The sequence below is a fragment of the Barbus barbus genome, assembly GCF_936440315.1.
Source record: "Barbus barbus genome assembly, chromosome: 26".
Lineage (NCBI taxonomy): Eukaryota > Metazoa > Chordata > Actinopteri > Cypriniformes > Cyprinidae > Barbus > Barbus barbus.
In genome coordinates, this window is record NC_136754.1 from 20,042,292 (window position 1) to 20,068,085 (window position 25,794).

At 36.1% G+C, this 25,794-nt stretch overlaps 2 protein-coding genes and 1 long non-coding RNA gene across 7 annotated transcripts; all 3 read left to right on the plus strand.

The window, feature by feature from the left end:
* Nucleotides 1-164: 164 nt before the first annotated feature.
* ppp1r7 (protein phosphatase 1, regulatory (inhibitor) subunit 7) lies at nucleotides 165-5,233 on the plus strand. Of its 2 annotated transcripts, XR_013782006.1 has the most exons (11): nucleotides 165-230; nucleotides 867-962; nucleotides 1,050-1,105; nucleotides 1,188-1,253; nucleotides 1,400-1,530; nucleotides 2,074-2,236; nucleotides 2,348-2,464; nucleotides 2,553-2,657; nucleotides 3,001-3,087; nucleotides 3,968-4,876; nucleotides 4,994-5,233. XR_013782006.1 is itself a non-coding variant. In XM_079378590.1 (10 exons), exons 1-10 carry the CDS (start codon nucleotides 191-193, stop codon nucleotides 4,142-4,144), a joined length of 1,038 nt encoding a protein of 345 aa, XP_079234716.1. In that variant the 5' UTR covers nucleotides 165-190; the 3' UTR covers nucleotides 4,145-5,233. The 2 variants fall into 2 exon arrangements, 1 of the variants encoding a protein (XP_079234716.1); XM_079378590.1 differs by having other exon boundaries at nucleotides 3,968-5,233.
* A 1,460-nt stretch (nucleotides 5,234-6,693) lies between these two features.
* On the plus strand, nucleotides 6,694-19,295 carry ubxn7 (UBX domain protein 7). 4 transcript variants are annotated; one of them, XR_013782012.1, is made up of 12 exons: nucleotides 6,696-6,796; nucleotides 8,330-8,486; nucleotides 8,604-8,671; nucleotides 11,993-12,058; nucleotides 12,141-12,253; nucleotides 13,235-13,381; nucleotides 13,490-13,580; nucleotides 14,573-14,700; nucleotides 14,781-15,237; nucleotides 16,583-16,662; nucleotides 17,464-18,166; nucleotides 18,304-19,295. XR_013782012.1 is itself a non-coding variant. In XM_079378728.1 (11 exons), exons 1-11 carry the CDS (start codon nucleotides 6,727-6,729, stop codon nucleotides 17,623-17,625), a joined length of 1,539 nt encoding a protein of 512 aa, XP_079234854.1. In that variant the 5' UTR covers nucleotides 6,694-6,726; the 3' UTR covers nucleotides 17,626-18,250. The 4 variants fall into 4 exon arrangements, 3 of the variants coding, with proteins under 3 accessions (XP_079234854.1, XP_079234852.1, XP_079234853.1); XM_079378728.1 differs by lacking the exon at nucleotides 18,304-19,295 and having other exon boundaries at nucleotides 6,694-6,796; nucleotides 17,464-18,250; XM_079378726.1 differs by lacking the exons at nucleotides 6,696-6,796; nucleotides 18,304-19,295 and adding an exon at nucleotides 6,930-7,047 and having other exon boundaries at nucleotides 17,464-18,248.
* A 170-nt stretch (nucleotides 19,296-19,465) lies between these two features.
* Nucleotides 19,466-25,269, plus strand: LOC306846489. Its single transcript, XR_013782075.1, has 4 exons — nucleotides 19,466-19,767; nucleotides 24,112-24,190; nucleotides 24,357-24,438; nucleotides 24,880-25,269. It is a non-coding gene; the product is annotated as an uncharacterized lncRNA (long non-coding RNA).
* Nucleotides 25,270-25,794: the final 525 nt, after the last annotated feature.

A 25,794-nucleotide genomic window follows, 5' to 3' on the forward strand; every position in this document is an offset into this window, starting at 1 on the left:
TTATTTATAATAGCTAAAAAAAAATAATCTCGGAGCATTTTTTGCGTTTGGTTTTGTCGTGTATTAAATTTATTATATAATCGTAAATTATTTATAGATCATTTCAAAGGGTGTAGGAAACGGATTGCAGGTTTGCTATTGGTTGATCCAAGTGTCAATCATCTAGCAAAGTGGGCGGGATTAAAGGAAAATGGCGACTTTATCTGTCGGAGAGCCTCAAGAGATGGAAGGTGAGCTGACTTGTTTATTTAAAATGACTTATTTTCAACGGAACCTCTAAAAAACAGCGATTATTCTTTTTGTTCTCTCTCTTTATAACCAAGCTGTTTCTATTTTTAATCAGTTAATACATTCGTGTGCTCTTACCATTCATTCAGACAGAAATGTGTGATTGTTTACGTTTATCACACAGCTAGCTAAAGCTACTCTTATAGTCTGCACGCATGAAATGGCGATAAAAGCGGCTTCATTTCTTGGTTGCTATTTTGAGTGTATTTAAATGCCAGACCTCTGCTCAGCTGTGTGTTTAGTAGTGGACAGGGCGTCAGAGCCAGCACACCTTGCTGGTTAGCTAATGTAGCCCACCAGCTCACATTGTTACCTGTTAAAGTCTCACCTGTTCGGATGGATAAAGTGTAGGAGAACCTGCATGTGAGCTATCAGACGCCTCCATTTGTTTCCAGCTGCTGTATCAGCACAGTTTGCTAGATGCTGCTGCTGTGGGATGAGGGTGTGTGTATGGGATGGGTTCATCTAATGAAATTGTGCTATCACGATTATTTGGCCCAGATAACAGCAGTGGTATTTTGTATAAAGGTTAGTACTGTGGGTGTGTCTTAATTATTCATAAAAGCTGTGATTTAAAGTTGACAGGAGGGGTGAATCTGAGGAATCTGGTGATGATGAGACCAAGAGGAAGAGTCTCAATGGAGAGGTCGACTCCTTGCAAGCTCCTTCGACTGGTGAGACCACCTTGGCGTGAGGAAAACAATTAAAATGATTGGTTTTATGATCCATTTCCTTATCGCTTCTCTCACTTCCCTTTTTAGTACCCGAGGAGTCACCTGTTGACATGGACACCATAACCTTAGACCCAGATGAGGAGGTGAAACATTCAGTTTTTGAAAGCGTAGACAGATGGATGTTATTAGCAATATGATTCATTGTGTCTTAATTTATTTATTTAGGATGTGGATCTGGTCCACTGTCGCATTGGGAAGATTGAGGGTCTGGAGGTTCTTCGGAAGGCAAAGGTGAGAGTATTGGGGGGTTTTTTGGGAGGAGGGGGGAGTCTAGTTACTGGATAACGATTTGTATAGATTTGCTTATTTGGAGTATCAATTAATTATGCCAAATTACAGGTCTTAAATTTAGTAATTTTCTGTGTTTCTATCATCAGACAATTTCTCTTAGGCAAAACCTCATCAAACGCATTGAGAACTTGGACAGCCTCGTCTCATTGAGGGAACTCGATCTTTATGACAACCAGATCCGCAAACTAGAGAATCTTCAGGCCCTAACAGAGCTTGAGTAAGTCAGAATTTTTTTTTTTTTTTTTTTTAAATACATAAGTTATTTACACACTGCTGTTCAACAGTTTGCAGTCAGTGTTTTTTTTTTTACCAGTTTAATACTAATGCATTCAATTTCTCAAAAGGTTTTAAATTTTTCTATTCAAATTCATCGTGACATTTTTTTGGGAGGACACAGATGTCAGGATAACTGCCCTAATATCATAATGAAGAAGCTTTGTTAAATAAAAATCTTGAAAGGAAAGTGTAATTTAGCATGATTGTTTTGCGAAAAAAAAAAAAAAAAAAAAAAAAAAAAAAAAAGCTGCTAAAAAAATGTATCCACAAAATCAAAGTCAAGTGGTGCAACTGGCATGCAGGAAAAAACTAAATATCATTAAAAAATAAAAAAAAGCACAGAGAGGAAAGTGGTATAAAGGTTTCTTTCAAAACTGTAAAAAACCAACATGAATACATTAATAAAATATTTTCTAAAAATTTGTATCATCCCTTGTACTTGAAGAATTGAAAAACATGCCTCATTTGTGATCGTGATTTGCAGGCAGCTAGATGTATCGTTCAACTTACTGAGGAAGATTGAGGGATTGGAGTGTCTCGCAAAAATCAAGAAGCTGTTCCTGCTTCATAATAAGATTGCAAGCATTGCCAACCTCGATCAACTGGCGAGCCTCCAGATGCTTGAGCTAGGCTCTAACCGCATCAGGGTGAGACATCCGAGACCACATCTGCTCTTTATGTTACATATTCTTCTTTACTTACTCCGTGTCTTGGCTTGAATTTTATGTATGCGAATGCTTATGTTATGCAAATTTTAGGTTATTGAGAATCTGGATTCTCTTACTACTTTGGAGAGTTTGTTCCTTGGCACAAATAAAATCACTCAGCTACAGAACCTTGATGGATTGCACAGTCTGACGGTTCTCAGTATCCAGGTGCGTTTTTGCTAGAAAGGTTTTTTTTTTTTTCTTTAAGCCAAATTTGCCTTCTCCGTTGGTGTTAACATCTGTTCCTGTCTGACAGAGTAACCGCATCACGAAGTTGGAAGGACTCCAGAATCTTGTGAACCTGCGAGAGCTTTACTTGAGTCATAATGGCATCGAAGTCATCGAGGGCCTGGAGAACAATGTAAGATCTAGCATGGTTGCCCACAGATGCAATACTTCTAAATTTGCACAAAAATGTTTGTGCCTTAAATCTTGTTAAATATCTGTAGCAATTTGCAAGTTAAAAAAACCATTATAAAATGCATGTTAAGAAGCTGTCAGGCTGAAATCAGGTAGTTTTGTTTAATAGTCACGTTTCTCCAGCTATTCTGAAGTTCTCTGCCTCTCCACTGCATCTTTTCTCCACAGGGGATGTGTCTGTGTTCTGATCTGTCGTCACATCAGTGGTTTTATTTTTATCTGCCCCAGAATATTTTAGTTCTTGAAAATACATATCTTTCATCTTTCTTCCCTTTCTTTTTTAGAAAAAGCTGACAACTTTGGATATCGCTGCAAACAGGATAAAAAAGATTGAAAATATCAGCCATTTGACTGAATTAAAAGAATTTTGGGTAAGAAAATAAAGACAGGTTCACTTTTTTTTTATCTTATAAGTCTCCTATGCTCAACAAGGCTACATTTATTTGATCAAAAATAGTTAAAAACCGTAAATTATGAAATATCGTTACTGTTATAAGTAACCGTTTTCTATTTTAAAGGGGTCATTAAGTGGAGGATCAAAATGTTCTTGATATTTACATTCATAAGTGTACAATAAAAACATACTGCAAGTGTGAGAACTTAAAACTAACTCCCCAGTTTAAATTATATACATCTTTTCTGCCCTTCTGAAGCTCATATTTGAAATTGGGAGTTGTGACGTCATGATCACCATATAAAATCAAGGAGGTGTGATCTTAAAAGCTCATGTCTGTCCATCAATCACAAGATCAGTACTACTGTTCTGTCAGAGGATGTAAAGAAATTGCACTTCCAAAACTTTGAATAGCCTTCCCTAAAGATTCGATAATTAGAAATGCATGGCTGAAATTTATTTTTTATGACTTGTCTGAGAAACTGAAGTTTCTTCTGCCAACTGCATTTCATGACCCCTTTAATATATCTTAAAATATCATTTATTCCTGTGATGGCAAAGCTTAATTTTCAGCATCATTACTCCAGTGTCACATGGTCATTCTCATATTCTGATTTGCTGAACAATAAACATTTATTATCAATATTGAAAACAGCATTTAGAAATACTTAATCTTTACTTAAAGTTGAATTCATGTTTGCTGAATTAAAATTGTATTTATTTATTTTGAATGGCAGTATATGTAAAAATCATACTTTGGAGTATCAATGCTTATTTTTTTTATTTTTACTTTAATAACGTATAAAAATTACAAAGCATTGTTAAAAAGCTTTTTTTTTTCATTCTTCCTTATACAGATGAATGACAACCAAATTGATAACTGGGGAGACTTGGATGAACTCAAGAACACCAAAGGTCTAGAGACTGTCTATCTGGAGAGAAACCCTCTGCAGAAGGACCCTCAATACAGACGCAAGATCATGTTGGCTCTTCCCAGTGTCAGGCAGATAGATGCCACCTTCATCCGTTTCTGATCATCCACCTCATTGTGCCCTCCCTCACCCAAACCATCCACCACTTATTATAAACGCACCACTACCATATTACCCTCATGGACACCGTCTGCCCTATTTATCTTTTTTTTTTTTTATCTCTATGTTTAATTTTTAACAACAAAAAAGAAGAATCTCACACTCCCAGTGTTGCCATTCCATGTGCTGGCACCTTTTACTCACACAGAGACTATATACCTATGCTCTGACTTGCGCTATAGTGTGAATGCTTGTTAATTTATTTTCAGTTTAGGACCTTATCAGTCTGAACTTAGGGAGCTGACGCCTGTTGCTCGGAAAATGTATATCAGCGCCAAGTCTTGCTGCCCTTAGCATTTTGGTTAGGAAATCATTTCATCGTAGTTATCCCTTCTTTCTTTCATCAATTTCAAATCAGAAATTTCCACCCTCTGATTTACATCAGGTGGTTAAAAAATTCACATTGCATTCAGGTACTAAAGATGGCTATGAGGAACTTCTTATTCTTTGATGTGATCAGGGACTATTTCCGTGAGTGTTATGCTCTTATGGATTCTGTTTGCATATCAGTTCTGTTTCTGGTTGTAGCAGTATGGCTGGTTGAAATGGCATTACGCATATTGTTCACTCTTCATTAATACTCAGTGTTATTAGAGATTAATTCCATGATAAATGAAGGTTATTCCACACAATCTTAAGTGATTTTAGGGATTCAACAGAGCAAGGTGATGTCAGGTGATTAGTATTTTTTTAAGTACTTTTTTGTGAAAAATTAAATATCACAAAATATTCACACAGAGACACCTCATATTATTGTATGATCTGCAGAGTCGTTTTTTCCCCCCGCAATAGGAGGTGAATGGAAGAGGCCACAGTGTGGTGACTGTGATTGGCCACTCCCATTTTCCAGGAGAGAGGGGGGTCCGAGGGGTTTCACTCAGCTGAGTCTTTATGGAATGAACCCAGTCCCTTGGGTTAAAGAGCAACTGCATAGGATTGCTTTTAATTTGCTTGAATTTTCACTTTGTTTTACAAGCTTGGTTGACTGTTTCAGAATTTAATGTACTATAAATAAACAGAATTTGAACAATGCTCACCCTTATGATGTTTGTTTTGTATTTAAGTATGTATGTTTGTTTTGCATCTTGTACATGATTTTGATCACAGAGAATTTGAAGCTTTTAATAAAAACAGACACTCTAAAATGGTCATGCATGAGTCATATTCAAATCAAATATTTGTCATTAAATCATGTTATATAACAGCAATCGCGTGTATATTCATTTGTTTCAGTATACAAATATTACAGCACGATATATTTATGTCATTACTTCTAGCCTGTATAACCCTAAATTGAGCTTGTATTACATTTACGCACATGAAATAATGGCAGTATGCTAAATTTACATTCGATTTTTCATGAATCACAGATTTTTAGCAAAAGCTACAACTGGTAAACAGTGTCCCTCTACACTGCAAGAGTTTAAATAAACTAGCAATAAATCATAAAATGTTTGCATATTTGTATTCTTTTGAATGAAAGCAATTTGTGAAATGCTGAAAATACATATTTTGATGTAATTTAAGAGATTCCATGTGTTACAAAATGTACATGTTCCTACCATACATCAAAGAGATATCTGACTACAACAATACACAATTTTGAACACAAAGTGGTTATACTGTAAATATAAATATAAAACAATACATATTATATTTTAAGAATAAATGTATGTCTGTTTTGTCAGAACAGTGGATGAATAGGGATTTTGTTTAGACTACTTTCATTGCAGGTGTTGACTGATCTAAAAGGTGCATGCATGGTGAGTTCATTCTTTCTTAATTGAATTCCTGTCAGGACCACTATTGTCAAAGATGATTGATAATTAGCATACAGTTTGGATTGGTGGTATGGTTCTGTTCTGGGCAAGAACTCCCTGCGCATCCATGCAGCCTAGCATGAATGAGAGCAGGGAGAGCAGCGATAACCCCCCAAGATAAACAGAACAGAACCAACAAAAGTATTGCAGATATTGTTAAAGTTCAGTCATTTATGTACACATTTTAGAATTAGTCTGATTAAAAAAAGAATCAGAAGGCAGGATCCTGACTGACAGAGGGGGAGTTGGGGATGGAGGAGGGTAATTAGTTATTGAGCAATGTGAAAACAGCTGATAATACTGACAGACCTTATATATGGACGCTTAGATAGATGTCGTATTCCTGTAGGTAGATGGGGATATGCTGAGAGTCAGCTGATGCGAGCTTGACCTGCCAAAACTAAAGCTATGTAGACTAAAGCATTTTATAAATTTGGCAAAATTTCTGACAATTTCATGTGTCATGGTGTATTAGAATGATGTTATGATCATTCCTTACACATTTTACATAATTTAATCAAAATTTTAGATTAGTCTTCTTAAAAATGACCCCCATTTGCACAGTGGCATCTTGTCCGTTATACTACCTATGAACTACATTACCCAGAGATCCAGAGAGGTGACGCACGGAGGCAGATGTGGAGAGAGATCCTATTGGTCGATGCCGCGCATGCGTGCAGTCGTGTTGTTGTCAGTGGCGGCAAGATGGCGACTCTCGGAGACGCATCAGCCCCGGGGGTTAATGGGTTAATACAACAGTTCACAGCCATAACTGGTAAATATTGACATTTTGCATTTGCGGGAACTCTTGTACAGGCCATTTCGCTTGAGTAAAACACGGGGTCTTCAGAAATGCTGTATGTATTGAGAGGGCATCATCATTACTGCCCCCTCTGTCATGCAAAGGAAAGAGACTAACGAAAGCTTCGGCTAGCTGCTATCTGCTCTTGCTTTAATATGGATCTACATGCAAAAGAACAGAAAGCGGGCGATCTAATGTAGACTAATTTCTAAAGTATGCTGATGGTAATGTAAGACTCTCTCAGACTGAACTTTGAGCATAACGTTACTTCTGTTATTTCACCATCGCTACACGTGTAACACCTTTAAATTCAAATCTGGCTCGGGCTGCACTGATTTTCACTCTATTATTATTATTCCCACTGCTAGATTTAAACGCTACAGGTTGATTGTGTGTTTGGACGTTTCCAATCACCGTGAGTGTGTTTAACAACTTAGACAAGTGTGTGTGGATATGAGCCACAGTCCACAATATGGCGGTTTGTGTAGAGGCTGATTCTCAACCAGTTATCCGTTTCTCTGTATGCTTCTCACAACTCGCATCTAAGTCAAAGATACACACATAACTATGTTCTTAAAGCACGCAGACTGTTTAGTTTAGCTGTCATTGGAGGTGTGCGCAAAGGCTGCTTTTGTGCATCGCATGATGGTGTGCATCATTTGATAGTTTCGTTTCTGTTGGTCAGAAAATACAAGCCATGTTTCGCAGCTCGCTACTTTTTGGTAAAGGTGAAAGATGCGCTGGTTGTGCGCATGCGCGCTCTCTGAAGGGGCGGGCGCTGCTGCTGTGCGTCTTCTACGTAATATTAGATTTTTTTTTCCAGCGCATTTTGTTTGAAACTTACTACACTGTTATAAAACTATAAGGGTTTGAACAAACTAGGTATTTGTATAAGTGCTGAACAATGTAATATCTTAATATAGGTTTCCTTATCAATATTTACCATGGTTTCCATACCACAATTATTTTAAAACACCTTAATTATTGCATTTTTACCTATTTATTAGTTTTATCTGGCATACCATCATGAAAATTATAACATGGGTCTTTTTCAGGCCAGAAACTCCCAACCACTACCAAACACATGTACACATTTTTATGTCTGATGTAATATATTATAAAAAATCAATGTTGAACTTTCTCACTAGATGGATTGCAAAGATATTTTTAAAACGGAAACAGAATGCTTAAGGTTAGTGTTTACAAAATATGAACAAAACAAAGTTATTTACAATTCAAATATACCATTTTGTAGTGCCATGTCACTATTTGGTGAAACAGCACTGCATTAATTGTGTTTAAAACATATGTCGCCATACAGTATAGTCAAAGGTAATCCTTGTTATTTAGTGTCTGACACTTATTTGAAGACCACAGTACCAGTAGCATGTTAGGTTACATATTCGGCTCTTGAAGTGCATCTGTTGTATTTTTTCCAGTGTGTTTATGTTTCACCTCACATAATATATGCTGGTGATATCTTTGCATGTGTGTGTTTGTTTGCAGGAGCCACAGAGAGTGTAGGGAAGCATATGTTGGAAGCATGTAATAATAACCTAGAGATGGCCGTCACCATGTTTCTAGACGGAGGGGGCATCGCAGAGGAACCCAGCACAAGTGCCAGTTCAGCCGGGGCATCCAGCAGCAGACATCCCCCCGTAGAGTGAGTGACTTCATATGACACACCAAAAGCTCTTGGTCTCAAGCTGCTGTATTGGTTTTTTGAGTCACTGCATGCTCTGTGCTTTGAGTTTGAAAGCTGTGTTCTCCTCTCTGGCAGAGATGATGTGCGAGCACCCATTCCTCAGAAGCAGGACATTCTGGTGGAGCCAGAGCCCTTGTTTGGAGGTACAGTTCCCATTTATACATCTTATCTGTCTAACCCAGGGGTTCCTGAACCTTATTTTGTCACCCAACCCCTTAGGTGTAAAATATTTACTTGAAGTACATCCCTGAGATTTGACTTTATTTCAATAATTTATTAACGTATTTGCATGTTCACGGTTTTCTGTTTCCAATTAATGGTCAGATGACATGCAAGTGCATATATCAAATATTTAATCTAAGTGCAAGTGTTTTATTCTTATTTTGTAGCTAGACTTTAAGGTGAAAACTTTTAATTGTGATAGTGTCTTTAAAAAAATTAAGTTTTCATTTAGCCAAAAACACAAAAAAGGAAAATTGCACAGAAAGTTTATTTAATAATCAACACTCAAATCAAAACTTGAGTCATATGTAAAGATTTAACTTGCAGTAGCGAAGAAGAAGAGTATGTAGTAAGGCTGTCAAATTGATCAATCGTGATTAATTGCATCCAAAAAGTTTATGTTTGCATGATATTTGTGTGTATTTATACGCATATTTAAAATACACACACATAAATATATATTTAAGAAATATTTACATGTGTGTGTGAGTATGTATGTATGCATGTATGTATATTACATATATTTCTTAAATATAAACATGTATGTGTGTGTATTTATATACACAGTACACAAACAGATGTGACCCTGGACCACAAAACCAGTCATAAGGGTAAATTTTTTTTAAATTGAGATTAGTGCTGTCGAATGATTAATCGCATCCAAAATAAAAGTTTTTGTTTACATTTTATATGTATGTGTACTGTGAATATTTATTAAATACACACACAGTATATATTTTGAAAATATTTACGTTTATACATTTATATATTTATATTCTTGTATTTTATATTATATATATAAATATATTTAATATATAAACATAACTTATTTTTCATAACTACACACGTGGTCAGAATTGTTGGTATCCTTGGTAAATATGATCAAAGAAGGCTGTGAAAATAAATCTGCTTTGTTAATCCTTTTGATCTTTTATTTAAAAAATTCACAAAAATCTAATCTTTCATTGAAGAATTTGAATTTTAAATGGGGGAAATATCATTATGAAATAAATGTTTTTCTCTAATACACATTGGACACAATTAACGGCACCCTTTTATTCAATACTTTTTGAAACCTCCATTTGCCAGTTTAACAGCTCTAAATCTTCTCCTATAATGCCTGATGAGGTTAGAGAACACCTGACAAGAGATCAGAGACCATTCCTTCATCCAGAATCTTTCCAGATCCTTCAGATTCACAGCTCCATGACGGTGCTTCTTCTCTTCAGTTCACCTCACTCATTTTCTACAGGGTTCAGGTCAGAGGACTGGAATGGCCAGCAGAAGCTTGGTTTTGTGCTCAGTGACCCATTTTTGTGTTGTTTTTGAGGTTTGTGTTTGGATTATTGTCCGGGTGGAAGATCCAAACATGGCCCATTATAAGATTTCTAATAGAGTCAGTCACTTATTGATTTTTTATCTGTTGGTATTTGATAGAATCCATGATGCCATGTGTCTAAACAAGATGTCCAAGACCTCCAGCAGAAATATAGGCCCACAACATCACAAATACAGCAGTATATTTCATTGTACACATGGGGTGCTTTATATCCCTGTGTTCCCCAAACCCATCTTGAGTGTTTGCTGCTAAAAAGCTCATTTTTTAGTTTCATCTAACCATAGAAGCCAGTCCCATTTGAAGTGCCATTCCTGTCTGATAACTGAATATGCTGGAGTTTGTTTTTGGATGAGCTAGGAGAATTTTTCTTGAAACCCTCCCAAACAACATGTGGTAATGTAGGTGCTGTTTGATTATTTTGTTTAGGTTTTCTGACCCCGAAACTCAAGCTCTTTCTGCAATTCTCCAGCTGTGATCCTTGGAGAGTCTTTGGCCACTCAAACTCTCCTTCTCACCGTGCATTAGGACGATATAGACACACGTCCTCTTCCAGGCAGTTTCGTAACATTTTCTGTTGATTGAAAATTCTTAATCATTGCCCTGATGGTGGAAATGGGAATTTTCACTAGTCTAGCTCTTTTCTTAAAGCCACTTCACTAATTAATTTATGAAGCTCAATTATCTTTTGCTGCACATCAGAAATATGTTCTTTGGGTTTTCTCATTGTGATGGATGATTAAGAGAATTTGGACTTTGTTTTCCCTCCTATTTATATTTCCGTGAAACAGGAAGCCATGGCTGGATAATTTCATGTTCATAATCACCCTGGAGTGCTCAAAATTGTGAATATGAATGGGAATATACTTCAAATATATTTTACTCATAAGAATTTCTAGGGGTAACAGTAATTGTGTCCAACATTTATTTCATAATGATATTTCCCCCCATTTTAAATTCTTATTCTCCAATGAAAGATTAGATTTTTGTGAAAAAAAAAAGATCAAAAGGATTAACAATGCACATTTATTTTCACAGCCTTCTTTGATCATATTTACCAAGGGTACCAACAAGTCTGACCACGTGTGTATATACATCAATGTGTTTGTATTTATACATAATTAATGTACACAGTATACACACATATATTATGTAAACAAAACCGTTTGGTTGCGATTAATCGTTTTACAGCACTAATTGTCTAAGATTTATCACATGAAAGCTGAATAAGTAAGCTTTCCATTGAAGTATGGTTTGTTATGATTGGACAATATTTGGCCGAGATACAACTATTTGAAAATCTGGAATCTTGAGGGTGCAAAAAAAATCAGTTGTCCAATTTAAAGTTGTCCAAATGATGTTCTTAGCAATGCATAATACTAATCAAATATTAAGTTTTGATATATTTACAGTTGGAAATTTACAAAATATCTTCATGGAACACGATCTTTACTTAGCCTAATGTTTTTTTGGCATAAAAGAAAAATCTATAATTTTGACCCATACAGTGCATTGATGGCTATTGCTAAAAATATACCTGTGTGACTTATGACGATTGGTTTTGTGGTCCAGGCAGTGTCACATACAGTATGTAAACACAAACCTTTATTTTGGCAATTAATCGATTTGACATCCGTAGTATGTAGTAGTAAAGAGGAAGAGATGATCAGGTTTATGTGCGCTTCACTATGAAACACGCAGTACATCAGACTATACAGATATTTAATTAAATCCAAACATTTGATAATCAAATCAATGATAAGCTATTTCGCAATTATCATACAGCCTCATTTATGTATTTAAATTTTACATTCAATATGATTATTTATTAGCTTTTTATTAACTCTCAAACCCCAATTTGGGAAACCCTGGTTTTGTTTACTTAAATAATACCTCACTTCCACAGTACCAAAGAGGCGTAGACCAGCACGATCAATCTTTGATGGATTTCGGGATTTTCAGACAGAAACCAGTAAGTACATGTGAGGCATTCTGATGGTAGACATGGTCTAGTGCTTCGTCTGAAACCCTGCTGTTGTGATGTGAATCTTTAGTGCGACAGGAGCAGGAGTTGAGAAACGGAAGTGCAATGGACAAGAAGCTGAGCACTCTAGCTGATCTGTTCCGTCCCCCCATTGAACTCATGCACAAAGGCAGCTTTGAGACGGTAAGCTCTACGACTGCTTTAGTGAACACATTAGTATTACCAGTAACACATTCAGTTATCAGCTAATTCATGTGCTTCAGTCCTCTGTCTCATTAAGTACAAAATTTGTCAGCATAATAATGTGTTTTGTTCCTGGCCAAGAACAAGTCAAGCCCTGCAAATCAGGGAGTGTTCAAACACAGGTTCAGGCTGTTGTGAGCCTTACAGAAATCAGGCCGGGTGGCATCAGTTCTTGAAGAAATGTTCCTGGTTCAGCTCTTTTGACAGCATCTGCGACTGATACGGCAGAAAATAATATAAAAACGATCACAGAAATGCGCTTGTAAAAGTGTAGGGGTCAAACTATTGCACAAGTAAATTTGCATTCAGAGAAAAATAAAAATTAAGAGGAAAAGAATTTGTGCGCGAATCAAACTTTACAAATGAGCCAAAGCTATCAAAATAAACATTGTCTATTTTTTGTAAGTTGGATTTGTCTCAAAAATACATTGTAAAATATATTTAGGCTTTCGCTCATAGCTTATTCACACTTTCTGATCTGAATTTTGTTTTTAAACATGAAAAAGTTAAACTTTATTCAAATAAAATCAGTATATTTTGTTTTAAAATAACAGGGGCCTGTTTCATAAAACAATTTTACCAAATAAGCCAGGCTTATTTAAGTTAGTCTGACTTATTTTGAACCAAATCAACTGACAATAAGTCAGACTAACTGAAATAAACCTGGCTTATTTGGTAAACTTGTTTTATGAAACAGGCCCCAGGTAACATTTCAGAGCAATATTGATGTTATAAAAAAGAATCTGTAGGTTTCATAGAAACCTGTATTGTAGACTGTTTATGTAAGAGAATAAATAATTTCAGCACAACAAAAATACAAGCTTGTTTATGCTTTTAATTTGTTTTAATATTCCTGTAAGTCAAGTCATTATTTCTCCCTATGTGATTTAACACATTCCCACAATGCATTTGTCACCTCAGGCGAAAGACTCTGGTCAGCTTGAGAACAAATGGCTGATGATCAACATTCAGAATGTCCAGGATTTTGCCTGTCAGTGTCTAAACAGAGACGTGTGGAGCAATGATGCTGTGAAAAACTTAATCAGAGAGCACTTCATATTCTGGCAGGTACATTTACACAGACATAAATGTCTTCTGTCCTTTGTCTTCCATGAGATTACTTGAGTTGTGAATGTGAGCTTTTGAGTTGTTCAAGTAAGCTGTTTTTGCTTATAGGTGTACCATGACAGCGAGGAAGGGCAGAGGTACATTCAGTTTTACAAGCTTAACAAGTTCCCCTATATATCTATCTTGGACCCTCGTACAGGTGAGAGACCCAAGGCAGTGTTGAACTGATTTGTTAAAAAAAAAGTTTGGACCAATTCATTTCAGATGGCCATGCCAAGTCAAACTGAAAATAACTAATGTGTCTCTTCTATAATGAGCATGTTTTTGATTTTAAAAAAAATATTTTGGAATTAACAAATGCCTCATAAAATGAATACATTTATAAAAAGATATATATTTTTATGTCAGTGTAATTGAAAGAATATTTTTTTAATCTTAAAAATGTTATTACTTTTTCTTGATTTTTGTTGTTGTTGTTGTTGTTTGTTTTTTTACATTTACATTAAATTCATTAACATTAGTCTTAAATGGAAATGTAAAAATATCTGGGGTGTAAAAAAAAAGCCTCATAAAATGAATACATTTATAAGAAAATATATATTTGTGTGTCAATGCAAGTTGAGGTTCTAAAACAATATATATTTTTTTAAATCTGGTAAAAAGATAAGTTTTTTCTTTTTTTTGTTTTAAACCTCTTGAAAATGGAAATGTAAAAAATGTTTCAACTATATAAAACCAACATAAATTCAGAGAGTACATTACTAAAAACCTGACACATGCATTTTGAACTAGATTTTTATTAAATTCATTGATTTCAAACCGTTAATACTGGTGCTTGTCGTTAATGTTTGTATAAATTTAAACAATATATACAAATGCAGTTTCTCAAAATCTGAATGATTTTTTCTTATTGCATTACACTGGTTTTGCTATAGTTCATGTATATTCATGTATAATATAGAATTTTTTTAAATTGATAAAGTAGTAAGACTAGTAAAAGCATGGTAATAACATGATTCCATGAAAGTTTTCAATATTTACAGATTCAATCAATAATGAAGTAATTTATCAGGTACCTTATGGTTTTATTAAAACATTTGTATGCATTATCAGGGAATGGTTAAAAACTTTAAATATATATATATTTTAGATTTTTTTCACCTTTTTTTCTTTAACCTATGACAAATACAGGACAAAAGATGGTTGAGTGGAACCAGTTAGATGTGACCTCATTCCTGGATCAGGTCACAGGATTCCTATCGGAGCACGGGCAGCTGGATGGGCAGTCCAGTCAACCTCCGGCCAAACGGGCTCGTTCTGTAAGTGTTCACATTTAAGGTTCCTGAAAAAGCATTATGTGTCTTTGCTTCACATCGCAGACTTTTATCTGTTTATTCAGGAGAGTTTGATAGATGCCAGTGAGGACAGTCAGTTAGAGGCCGCTATCCGGGCCTCTCTTCAAGAAACACACTACGAGTCCACCCAGGACAAGGCAGAGTCCCGCTCAGATGATGATTCAGATGCCGAACCTTTCTCTGACAGCGAAGGCCTGATCTCAGTGGATGGTTCGGATAATGATGCTGGTGGAGGAGAGGATTCTTTAGATGGACACGTCTCTGCAGAGGTAGCTCCTCCCACCAGGCCGGACAGCCCAGCCCATTACAGGAAGTCACCACACAAAGAGTTATGCCACAGGAAAGAGGAGAGTAAGAAGAACCATCTAGAGCCGGTCGGGCTCAGTCACAGTCAGACAGGACAAATGGAGTCCCAACAGCGGCTGGGAGAAAACCACAGATCCACATCACACCAGCCCTCAGAACCTGCCGGCACCAGCACGGAAGATCCAGACGACAACGGTATACACCATTTCTCTTATGTCATTTGTCTAAAGGGATAGTTCACCCAAAAAGAAAATACTGTCATTATTTGCTTGCCCTCATGTCATTGCTGTTTTTTTTTTCTCTGAAGATAAGAGGAAAAATCTTCACATTAGGGCTGCATGATTAATCAAACGCAATTTCATGCGCAACTTCTCAGTGAAGCACGATTCTGTGATCAGTAGTAAATCTCCATGTGAAGTGAAATCGGTCTGTGATCATGACAGTGCTTTTTGTCAGTGTACTACAGCTCTGTATAGTAAATGCTGCTCTATCTGAAAGCACAGCGAGTTTGAGTCACTTATAACATAAAGTAAATAAATATACTTTATTATAATGAAAATTATAATAAGAACTCAGATAAACCATATTTTGTCGTAGTCATGAGTCAGTCACATTGAATCAATGAAAGCAGTTCAATCTTCTATTAACTGGAAGGACATGCATTACCTTTCTTCTGAGGGGCAATATTTGGATATATATTTCAGCGCAAGAGCGCCCTCTGGCCTTCGGATGGAGATTTACTACTGTTCACACTTGTTCACTGACAAGCTGCGCATGAAAATCGCAGTTTTCGATTAATCCTGCAACCCTACTTCACACAGTTCATAGTGACCTTGTCCATCAAAGTCCGAAAGAGCACTATTACTCCACAGCAAAGGTAGTCCGTATCCCACTTGTGGATCATATTCCAACTCAACTGAAGTGCAACAACATCGGTGTGTGAGAAACAGACTGAAGTATTCTCTGATAATCTTTCCCTCCAAAGAGCTGTTAATTTAAGAATCAATGTGTCCAGATGAAGTCAGAACCAAAGCAAACCCATTTGTGAATGAATCATTCTTTTGCGCAAGAGAAGAATCTTTGCAAATTCGGTGCATTAATTCAGTGATCCATTCATAAGGAGTTTGTGTGCTATCAACTGGAATGAAAGAATATCAGTTAATAATGACTTAAATTTCAGTCTGTTCCTCACAGAAATGTAGGGTGATCATACGTGCCATTTTTAAAGGACACATCCTGGGTGGGATTTCTATATTGCCTAACATCCCGTAAAAATGGCACGTATGGCCACCCTAATTAGACGGATTAACAAGACCCTTCAAATGGTCAGTTTTGTTTTGTCATATGGAAACAAGCTTATCTTTAAACATTGACATTTTGTGTTCTGCAGAAAAGATTTAGAATGATTTAGAATGAAATGTGGGTGATGTAAATAATGGCAGCTTTTTGGTGACTGTCCCTTTAAAGGATTTAAACATTTATACATGCTAATAATATTCAGTAAGAATGAATTAATGTACTAAAATGACTCTGTCCACAGGTCCAAAGGCCCGTTTAATGCTTCGATACCCAGATGGCCAGAGAGAACAGATAGCACTGTCTGCTAAATCTAAACTCATGGTGGGTATAGCGTTTCATGATGATTTTTTTATTTTTATTTATTTAGTTATTTTTTGGCCATTGCCGACTTTGTCGCTTTTATGCATGTGAACATATGAATTATTCATATCATGATAATTGCTGAAACTTTTACTGTGGTAAAAGGTTGACAAGATAAATTTGCTTATTAACATTTTCAAATAACAAAAAGAATATACAAGAATAACACAGACCATTCAAAAAGCAAATACAAAGTGAGTACTAAAATCTGACTGTTTTGTAAATACTGTTTGTCAGTACTTTCTTCTCCATAAAAGCTGGTGTCAGAAGTTGTGCAGCATTGCTGTTGTGTACTGGAGCATTTCTGCTCTTTCTCAAGCGCCACCTACTGTCAAAAATCTGGTACAGTTTAACTGGTTGATGGAAAAGAAGCTAAGAGCCTAGAACACACATTTCTAAAAATCGAAATAGTTCGAATAAGGGATCTAGAATTATCCATGGTATTGTAAAGTGTTCACAATAACAATACAGTGCTTTAAGGCTGTACAATTTGGGGGAATTTTTTTTTTCAGATATAAATTATTTTGTTATTTTGAATTTAAAAATCCAGGTTTGCTGTGCTTGTTTGTAGGGCTGCACAATTCAGCTAAAACGTAATGCCAAAAAAAACAATATATGAAAACCTTATTTCTGTTAAAAAGGAAAAAAGTTTGCAGCAGGAGATGTCTAATACAGAAACATTTTCAAATGTGTGTGAATTCAGATTTTGTTTTTTATTTTGGAGATGTAGCCTTCATTTTCTTCCTCTGTTCTTGTTTGTAGGCACTGGTGAGACACGTTCAGTCTAAGGGATTCCCCAACGAACGTTTCGAACTTGTCACCAACTTCCCCCGCCGAAGACTCGCTCACTTGGACTATGACATCACACTGCAGGAAGCAGGACTGTGTCCGCAGGAGACTGTGTTTGTGCAGGAGAGGAATTAGCCCCTCCCCTTGTAGATAAATTACACCCCCTCCTGTCCTGTCATTTGTGCCCTAGAAAGACTGAATTGACTGTGCCCTGTTACCACTTGTCTTTTTTTCCTTTTTCTTTTTTTTTTTTTTATATTAAGTCCAGGATACTCAGAACATTTGGTAGTTCATAGGGACCGTCCCTTGAGCTGCATTTGTCAACATATTTATTTACAAACAACTTGGCACATCCCATCCTACCTGGGTCTAATTCTTCAAGACAGTACGTGTCCATGAGTTACGCTCATAGTGATATGGAAATTAAAAGGGTTTTACAAATGGCATTGATGTAGGGAAAACATTGTGTATCATGTATATGCAAAGTTTCTAAGGATTGAACATCAGTTCCAAAGTGAATACAGTTCCTGTTAAAATCATCTGAGCAGGTTGGGATCCTACTGAACGTGGGCTCAGGTGATGAATTGGGATGAATGTTTATTATTTAGAGGTAAACCCTCACATATCTCATCTGCAGTGTGCAGGGACGGAAGAAGTAGAGTGACATTTAGCTATAGTAAGTTTCTATCTCCTTTTTTATATACTGCATCATTTCCACAAAAAACTGATTCTCAAATATAATCATTGAAACAAAAGGGACAGCTGGTCCTCTTGAGTATTTCTTCAATAACTTATTCCATTTCTCCTGTTTAGTGACATGATTTTTATCAAGAATATGCGGTTTTGAGTGGAATCCTCCAGATGGGAGCTTGGATATCTCATATGCCTCAGTAGAAGGATCATTTTTTATGCATATAGGGCAACTTTTTTTTGCATACAGAATCTTAAGTGATTCAAAGTGACATATTCTCAGGTTTAGCTTAGTAGTGCACCAGTATTATGAACAGTATGAGCGCAAGAATGTGGCCACTGGGGGGCAGACAAATACTCAAAGTAGCTGCAGCATTTTTCTCATACGTATCTAAATGTAGATACCACATTAGCAGCTGATAATAACCCAAGTCATGCACCGCATTGTAATGGTAAAACCTAGTTATTCAAATGAAAGAATATCTATTCCTGCCATATCTATTTTTCTAGGATCTGATTTTCACAGGAGATTTAGTGTATCATAAATATTTAGTTGATCATTAGTGCTAAACAATACTGCATATGATAAATAATAAAGAATATTTGTTAAAGCTCTTATATTACTGATCATCAGAGAATCCTACTGTAGAGATCTATGGTTTTTTACAACCATATGTTGCACATGGTGTAAGTCAAGTTTTTTTTGGTGTAAGTCAAGTCACTATTATTTGTATGGCGCTTTTAACAATGCAAATTGTGTCAAAGCACACAGCAAAATCTCAAGTGTTGAAATGAAAAGGACTTTTAGAGTAAAGTGTTAAAGTTGTGGTGTTGAATTTTAGGGGATTAACACTACTAGTGTAAACGGCACCCTCTGACCGGTGTAAATACAGAGAGTCACCCTCACCAAAGTCTCTTTAAGACAAGTCCCGTCACGCGGCGGCCATCTTTAACGCCTCTCGGGCATCCAAGAGCAGCTCCTATCACTTTGTATGGGGATTGGGGAAACATCAAATTCTCCAAAACTGTTCACCAAGTTTACGATTAAATTTCATATTTGAAATCACGAATGAAATTGGACAACAACTGTGTCATAAATGTTGTTTCTTTTGGTCAAATAGCGTTATAAGAAGCTTATTTTTCAGGCTAGATCAGCCAGAGCGCATGCGCAGGTCTCAGGGCGCTGACTGTTCTACAGCAACCGGGACTTCTAACGGCAGCTGCAGTGACGCGCTGACTTTCCCGATTAGCGATTGGCTCTTTCATTCAGAAGGCGGAGCTTCCTGCGTTTGAGCGGCCAATTTAAAGGGCATATTGCAGGTTAGAGACTCCAGTGAGTCGATGTATAGAAAAATGCTGCAGGAACTAGATTTTCTTTAAAATATACTTTAAAATACGCTATTAAGGCTTCTGGGGTCGTTTTTGTGAGAGAATTTTACTTCCGCATCTGAAACGCGCCAAAACCGAGAGGGGTCTGGCTGCAGACCGTGGGCGAGTGGAGCTCCACTCGCTAACAGGAAATACGTCACCTCCACACATAAATAATTCAAAATGGCGTCGCTGTGAGTTCTTCAAACTTTAACTCAGGTAATTTTACCTTATCATTGCTACAATGGTGAACTGACGCTGTCGTAACGTTCAGTGCAAGCAGAACGCACAGGGTTTGGATGAAATTACGCACAAATGGATGAATGAACACGATGGAATTAGACATTTCTAGCGAGCAATGTTGAACTAATGCCTATTAACTGGGAGCAGTTTAGTGTTGGGGATAGGTGAATGGTACTCTCAGATCAAATGCAGTGGCATTAATTAATATTAGCATCAATAAGTCTAAGTGTTTCATTTTCCTTGTAGATGTTGGCCCTTCATACCATTGTGGGCAGCATTGTGCAACACTTACTGCCATCAGCAATCTATATTTTAGTGGGACCTATGTGAGTTCTGTGTAGTACAATGAAGAAAGTAAGTCAGCTGTCTTTCTGTAGGGGAAAAATATCTTTATTATGGACCTCCACATCCCCCCAACATGGCTCCCACCCTTGAATTGTGACCCTTTAGACAGTCTTCCTGTAAGGACCTACCCATTTGTACAGCAATAAATAAACTGATTTGAATTGGCAACATAATATGCTTTCTTTAAGGTCGACTCCACAGAGAAAGATGCACTTATATTCCCACTGTGGACACAAGGGCATTTTTTGCTATGTGTAAGTGATGCATGCATTCTAAGAAAGTTTGTCAAGCTACACCGTTGATGTTAAAAAGAAGCATACGAAGATTCCTTTTTGCAACACTTATTGGAATATTCCACTTGACAAGTTATCTCATTGCCAAGACTATTCTCATAGGTGATGCTGCCACTCAAAAGAGGAATACTGTTCCTCGATTCACTGTATGCACAGCGGGAACAAGGCTTTGGCCACAAGCCCTACCGAGACATCTTGAGGTTACAACAGGATGATCTATTTTGGCAGTCATGTTCCCCTGACTTGCCCACATTAATGCAACTACTTTTGGCAGTCACGTTCCCCTGACTTTTCAATGCTGCTTAGGAAAACTGCACAGATATAGAACCTCCTCACGTTTTTTACTCCATTAAAATTGTTAAATTGTGGAAATTAGTCATTATTTTACTATTTGATTTGTTCAAGTTAATTTCATTTGTATAGCACATATACAACAGGCTGACCAACATGCTTTACAGATTATACCACATACACCGAAAAACAGACCAGACAAAATTTAATATAACAAAAAAAAAAAATGTATATATATTTAAAAAAAAGAAGGTATATGTTGTTATTTAGCTTAAAATACAAATGTTTCATTTAATGTTCACTGCTAAATATTACACTGTGTTTACTTTCTAAAATGTATGGAATGTTACATTGGTAGTTGAAATATGTATAGTTAAAAAATAAACATGAACAAAAGGCAGAGGACCTCAAAATGTGTATTTTAAACCTACTTCTATGGTTTTATGTCTGTAGTGCAAATTGCTGGGGCAAAAAAATTATAAAGAGAGCGCTGTCGTGTCATAAACCGTAAAAGCTTAGTTTATTATTATTAATGCCAAGATAAAAGTACAGAAAATATCAACATTATGTACAAAGAGGTGGCATTATATGCATCTTCTTTTAAATGGCTTACTCCAAGTAAAAATGTCTGAGGGACCCCCCTAAGTCTATTTTTTACTTCTTATGGGGGGTCCCGGATCCCCCCAGCCCCCCTTCAATTCGAGCAGTGCTTGTGCAGTGTCTGACTCTACATCCAGGCTTTGAGGCTTGCTGTTTGCTTGCTGTCTCTTCAGCTGCACGCACCGAGGCCCGGAAGATACCAGACTTTTTCTTGTTAGGAAACCTGTGGACTCGATGTCCTGATAGGCTGGAGTTCGTGCAACCTGCACAAACACAATTTACCATGACAATGATAAATTGAAATAAAAATAACTACCGAAAACACACTGACTCGCGCGTGCTCAGAGTGCGGCACACGACTCCCTTATGTGACGTAATATGATGCGATGTTGAAAAAAAAACGTTTTTTGAGAACTCTGTCAAGGAAAGCGTCACTTTTTAAATTTGTGCCCTCGCGTCTTGTAAAACATTTTCAAATCCTGCATTAACGGTTCATATGATATTTTCATACAAGGTTATATATTCATTTAATTTTTTTTTTTTACCTGCAATATGCACTTTAAGCTTTGCATTTTTTCCCATTCAAAACTATACGGGAGTGTCTTGGGTATTCGACCTTATTAACACGATTGAGTGTTAGTTACATCCGGGACATTTTCTCGTGTGCGCACCTCCTGAAGTATTTTTCACAGACGCCATTTTCTTTGCTCACGATGCGGAGCAGACGATGACGTTTCTTTTATAAAAGGGGAAATCCGACAGTAAGTGTTTTTAACCCATAAGATCCCGGACCGATTTCTCCTTAATTATGGGGCATATAAAACAAAACAAATGGACCACTTATAACATGTTTCTGCAGTTGTTTTTGAAATACAACCCCTCCTTGTGAAAGATCTGTAATGTTACATATATGAGACACTGGGCGTTTATGATAAATAATAATAAAAAAACATTTAGCTAAATAACTATTCTTTTCTGTTTATTTGCTTTTTCACAGCATATATCAAAATGATTACTTTTCAGGGAAGATAAAACAAAAACCTTTTTCAGAAGTAATACAGTTTTTGTATTTTATTTGCTTTGCCACAACATATTTAAAAACCACATAACTGTGACCATTAAGTTTTACAACAACTATTTATAACTTATCAAAATTCTACCTTTTCAGGTATATGGTTTAACCAGAAATTAATAAAAAATAAAATTAAATTCACAATTCGAAAATGTGCGAACTGAATAAAAATAAACAACTACCTCACATTAGAGATCAACATGTTAAACGTGCACGTAGATTTGTTAAAATATGGTTTGAAATGAGCAGCAGAAAATATATAACTAAAATAACTGAATCAGCTAAATTAATTGAGCAGCTCATTACCATTTTTCTTAAAGGGATAGTTCACCCAAAAATGAAAATTTGATGTTTATCTGCTTACCCCAGGGCATCCAAGATGTAGATGACTTAGTTTCTTCAGTAGAACACAAATAAAGATTTTTAACTCCAACCGTTGCAGTCTGTCAGTCCTATAATGGCAGTCAATGGTACTCACGGCTTTGAGAGAAAAAAATAAAACATACAGAGACGAAACCAAATTAAACCCTGCGGCTCCTGATGATATCCGTGCGGTGGATCAGAGGTAAAAAAAGATAAATACTGTTCAGTTTCTTGCACAGACTGATCATTTTGTGTCTTTAGACCTCAATGTATCGTCACGAGCCGCAGGGTTTAATTTGGTTTTGTCTGTGTATGTTTTTTTTCCCCATTAAATGACATTATATGACTGACAGACTGCAACGGTTTGCGTTAAAAATCTTTGTTTGTGTTCTACTGACAGAACACCATTTTGGAAATGTTGCCATGGCAACAAAAAAATGAACACATTGTCACATGACTGTACCTGGGTGTTCATTATATGTCACTTAGGGACTTCCTGAGTTGAAAATGTGGGATAATGCTTTAAAAAGACCTTTCCAGACAATCACCATTGTTTGTGACACGTGGGTTCTTATTAGGGCTGAACGATTTTGGAAACTAATCTAATTGCGATTTTTTTTTTTTTACCAATTTTGCGATTGCGATTTAATATGCAATTATTTTTTAAAGCTCTTTAAATCATTGTATAGTATGACCAACACAATATTACATAGGTAAAACATAAATGTTCTTTTCTGTGGCCTATATGCTACAATGAAATTAGGTGATGCATGAATTGATATGAATTACATTATTTAACAGCTACAATCACAGTAGTATATTGACTGATTTGTTGAACTTCAAGCCTTGTACGCATGTAATGATTATGACAACATAAAGCCTTGACAAATAAGCATGGTGAAAACATTATTATGAAAGTCAGTAACAAATCACACAAACTAAAGTAGATTGCAGAAATATAAAAACAAATCTGTTGCTTTACCACACTCAGTTTTTAGGTAATTAATTTAAAGTCACACTAATAAACATATGTAAACATGTGGATTGCACTTTTTAAACTGTGTTAACTTTAGACAGATTTTAAATAAATAAGAATTTATTTATCATCATGTTTTGAACACATGAGCTCAGTGAAATGTTCTATGATTGGGTGTTAATATTCTGTTCATATTGGTTAAAGCTGACATGGATGCCGCTGCTGCTTACAAAAAGAAAATATTTTTAAGCCAGCGGCTTTCCACGTGTCTCCCATTGAAAATGAAGGATTTCAGCATTACATTGTGTTTTCAGCAAAAGTGAGTCGTATGGGTTTGGAATTACAATTTTAAGTAAACTATTTCTTTAATATTGTTACAGATGGTTCATGCTGGCTTAACAGACAAATCAAAAGGAGATTATGTGCTTCATGTATGAGTATGAAGCCACCAATACATGGGTAAGCCACAATTGCATATTTTAAGATTACTGATTGTCATGTTTATTTATAGAGTCTGATCTCTTTCTAAAAAATTATCTTTCTATTAAAATTAATTAAGTTTTTGATATGCATGGACTGTCATTTATTTATGTGCTGTCCCATTTATGTGCATTCATTTTGATAGGAGTCGTCCAACCTCAACGCAGAGAGATATGTATGCACTTGGAATTGTGACTTTGTCTCTGTCGTTAAAGACCCATTTTCTAGTAAGACTGACTCTCTTTTTACAAAATACATTTACAGTGAATGAAATGCTTTTCCTTAAAGGGATAGTTCACTTAGTTCATTTTTGGGTGAACTAACCCTTTAAGTCATCATTTACTCACCCTTGTGTTGTTCTGATGCTGTATGCCCTTCTTTCTTTTTCGGACCTGCTTGTCCTTATATTGTCAGTGTATGCCAATCAATATCAAGTTTTTAAAAATATGCAAAAGTATCAGAGTGGAAATAGTTTTTGTGTTCCTCAGAAGACATAAGATCATACAGATGTGGCACCACATGAGGATAAATAAATGATAACAGAATTTTCAGTTTTGGGAATTGTTCTTGTCTTGCAATTCATACTTGTCTCTGACATTTCACCTGATAAGTTTTAATAAATGGATGTGAAATGATCCTGTTTTGTTTTTTTGTTTTCAATTTTACAGGGGCAGTTTGTGACGCTGCAGATAGGAGTGGATATCTTGCTTGGCTGAAAGCTGCAGAGAAACGCATCTCGTCGAGACTATTCTCTCCAAGGAGGTCCAAACATCAGCACAGACTTTGATTAGTGAGCATTAACATGCATTCAGTGTTTATGGTAATGAATGGAATGCTGTTGTTTAACCTGATAAATGTCAGCATTATAAACCTTTTGACATTAAGAGTACACATGGACCAAATAAGAATATGTTTTTTGTGTCTTTGCACTGATTTGCTTTGACATTATGTTTAATTGTTGTAAGAACATGTTCTTTACATGTATTGAAAACATGTGAAGACATTTTGGTGCAGGGAAAAATATTTACAATGTCTCAATAAAACGAATAAATAAACGTAAACGTGTATTGTTTTGTGGGTTTATTTTTTAATATTTTCACCTGAACACTGGTGCAGTGTTGACCAATTTATCCATGAGTGTTAACTTTGAACACCAACTTGTGTTCTCATCATCCATTCTGGTTTTAATATTTGACATTTCAAGAGTTTGTTAGTTAACACTGTCAGAGTGTTTATGATGTTAACTCTTTCAAAAGTGTTAATTTGACACTTTACGCTCTTGAGTAATATTTACAATGTACACAAGTCAAATACAGGCCAGTCCATTGATTGCCAAACGCACAAACAACGGTCTCAGAACAGAGACAACACTGTTTACTCTGAGCAAAAGTCTTTACAAATGCAGCCATCCACCACAAAATGATTCAATCATGTTAAGGAGCATGTAAGGAATCTGAATGCAGACTGTTTGGTTAGCAATAACTTGACACACAGAGATCAGGACTAATTGCCACAGGGACTTTATCTTATCTATAAGATTTTGAGTTAAAATTTAGTTAAAAAACTTGCACATAGCCTGCACA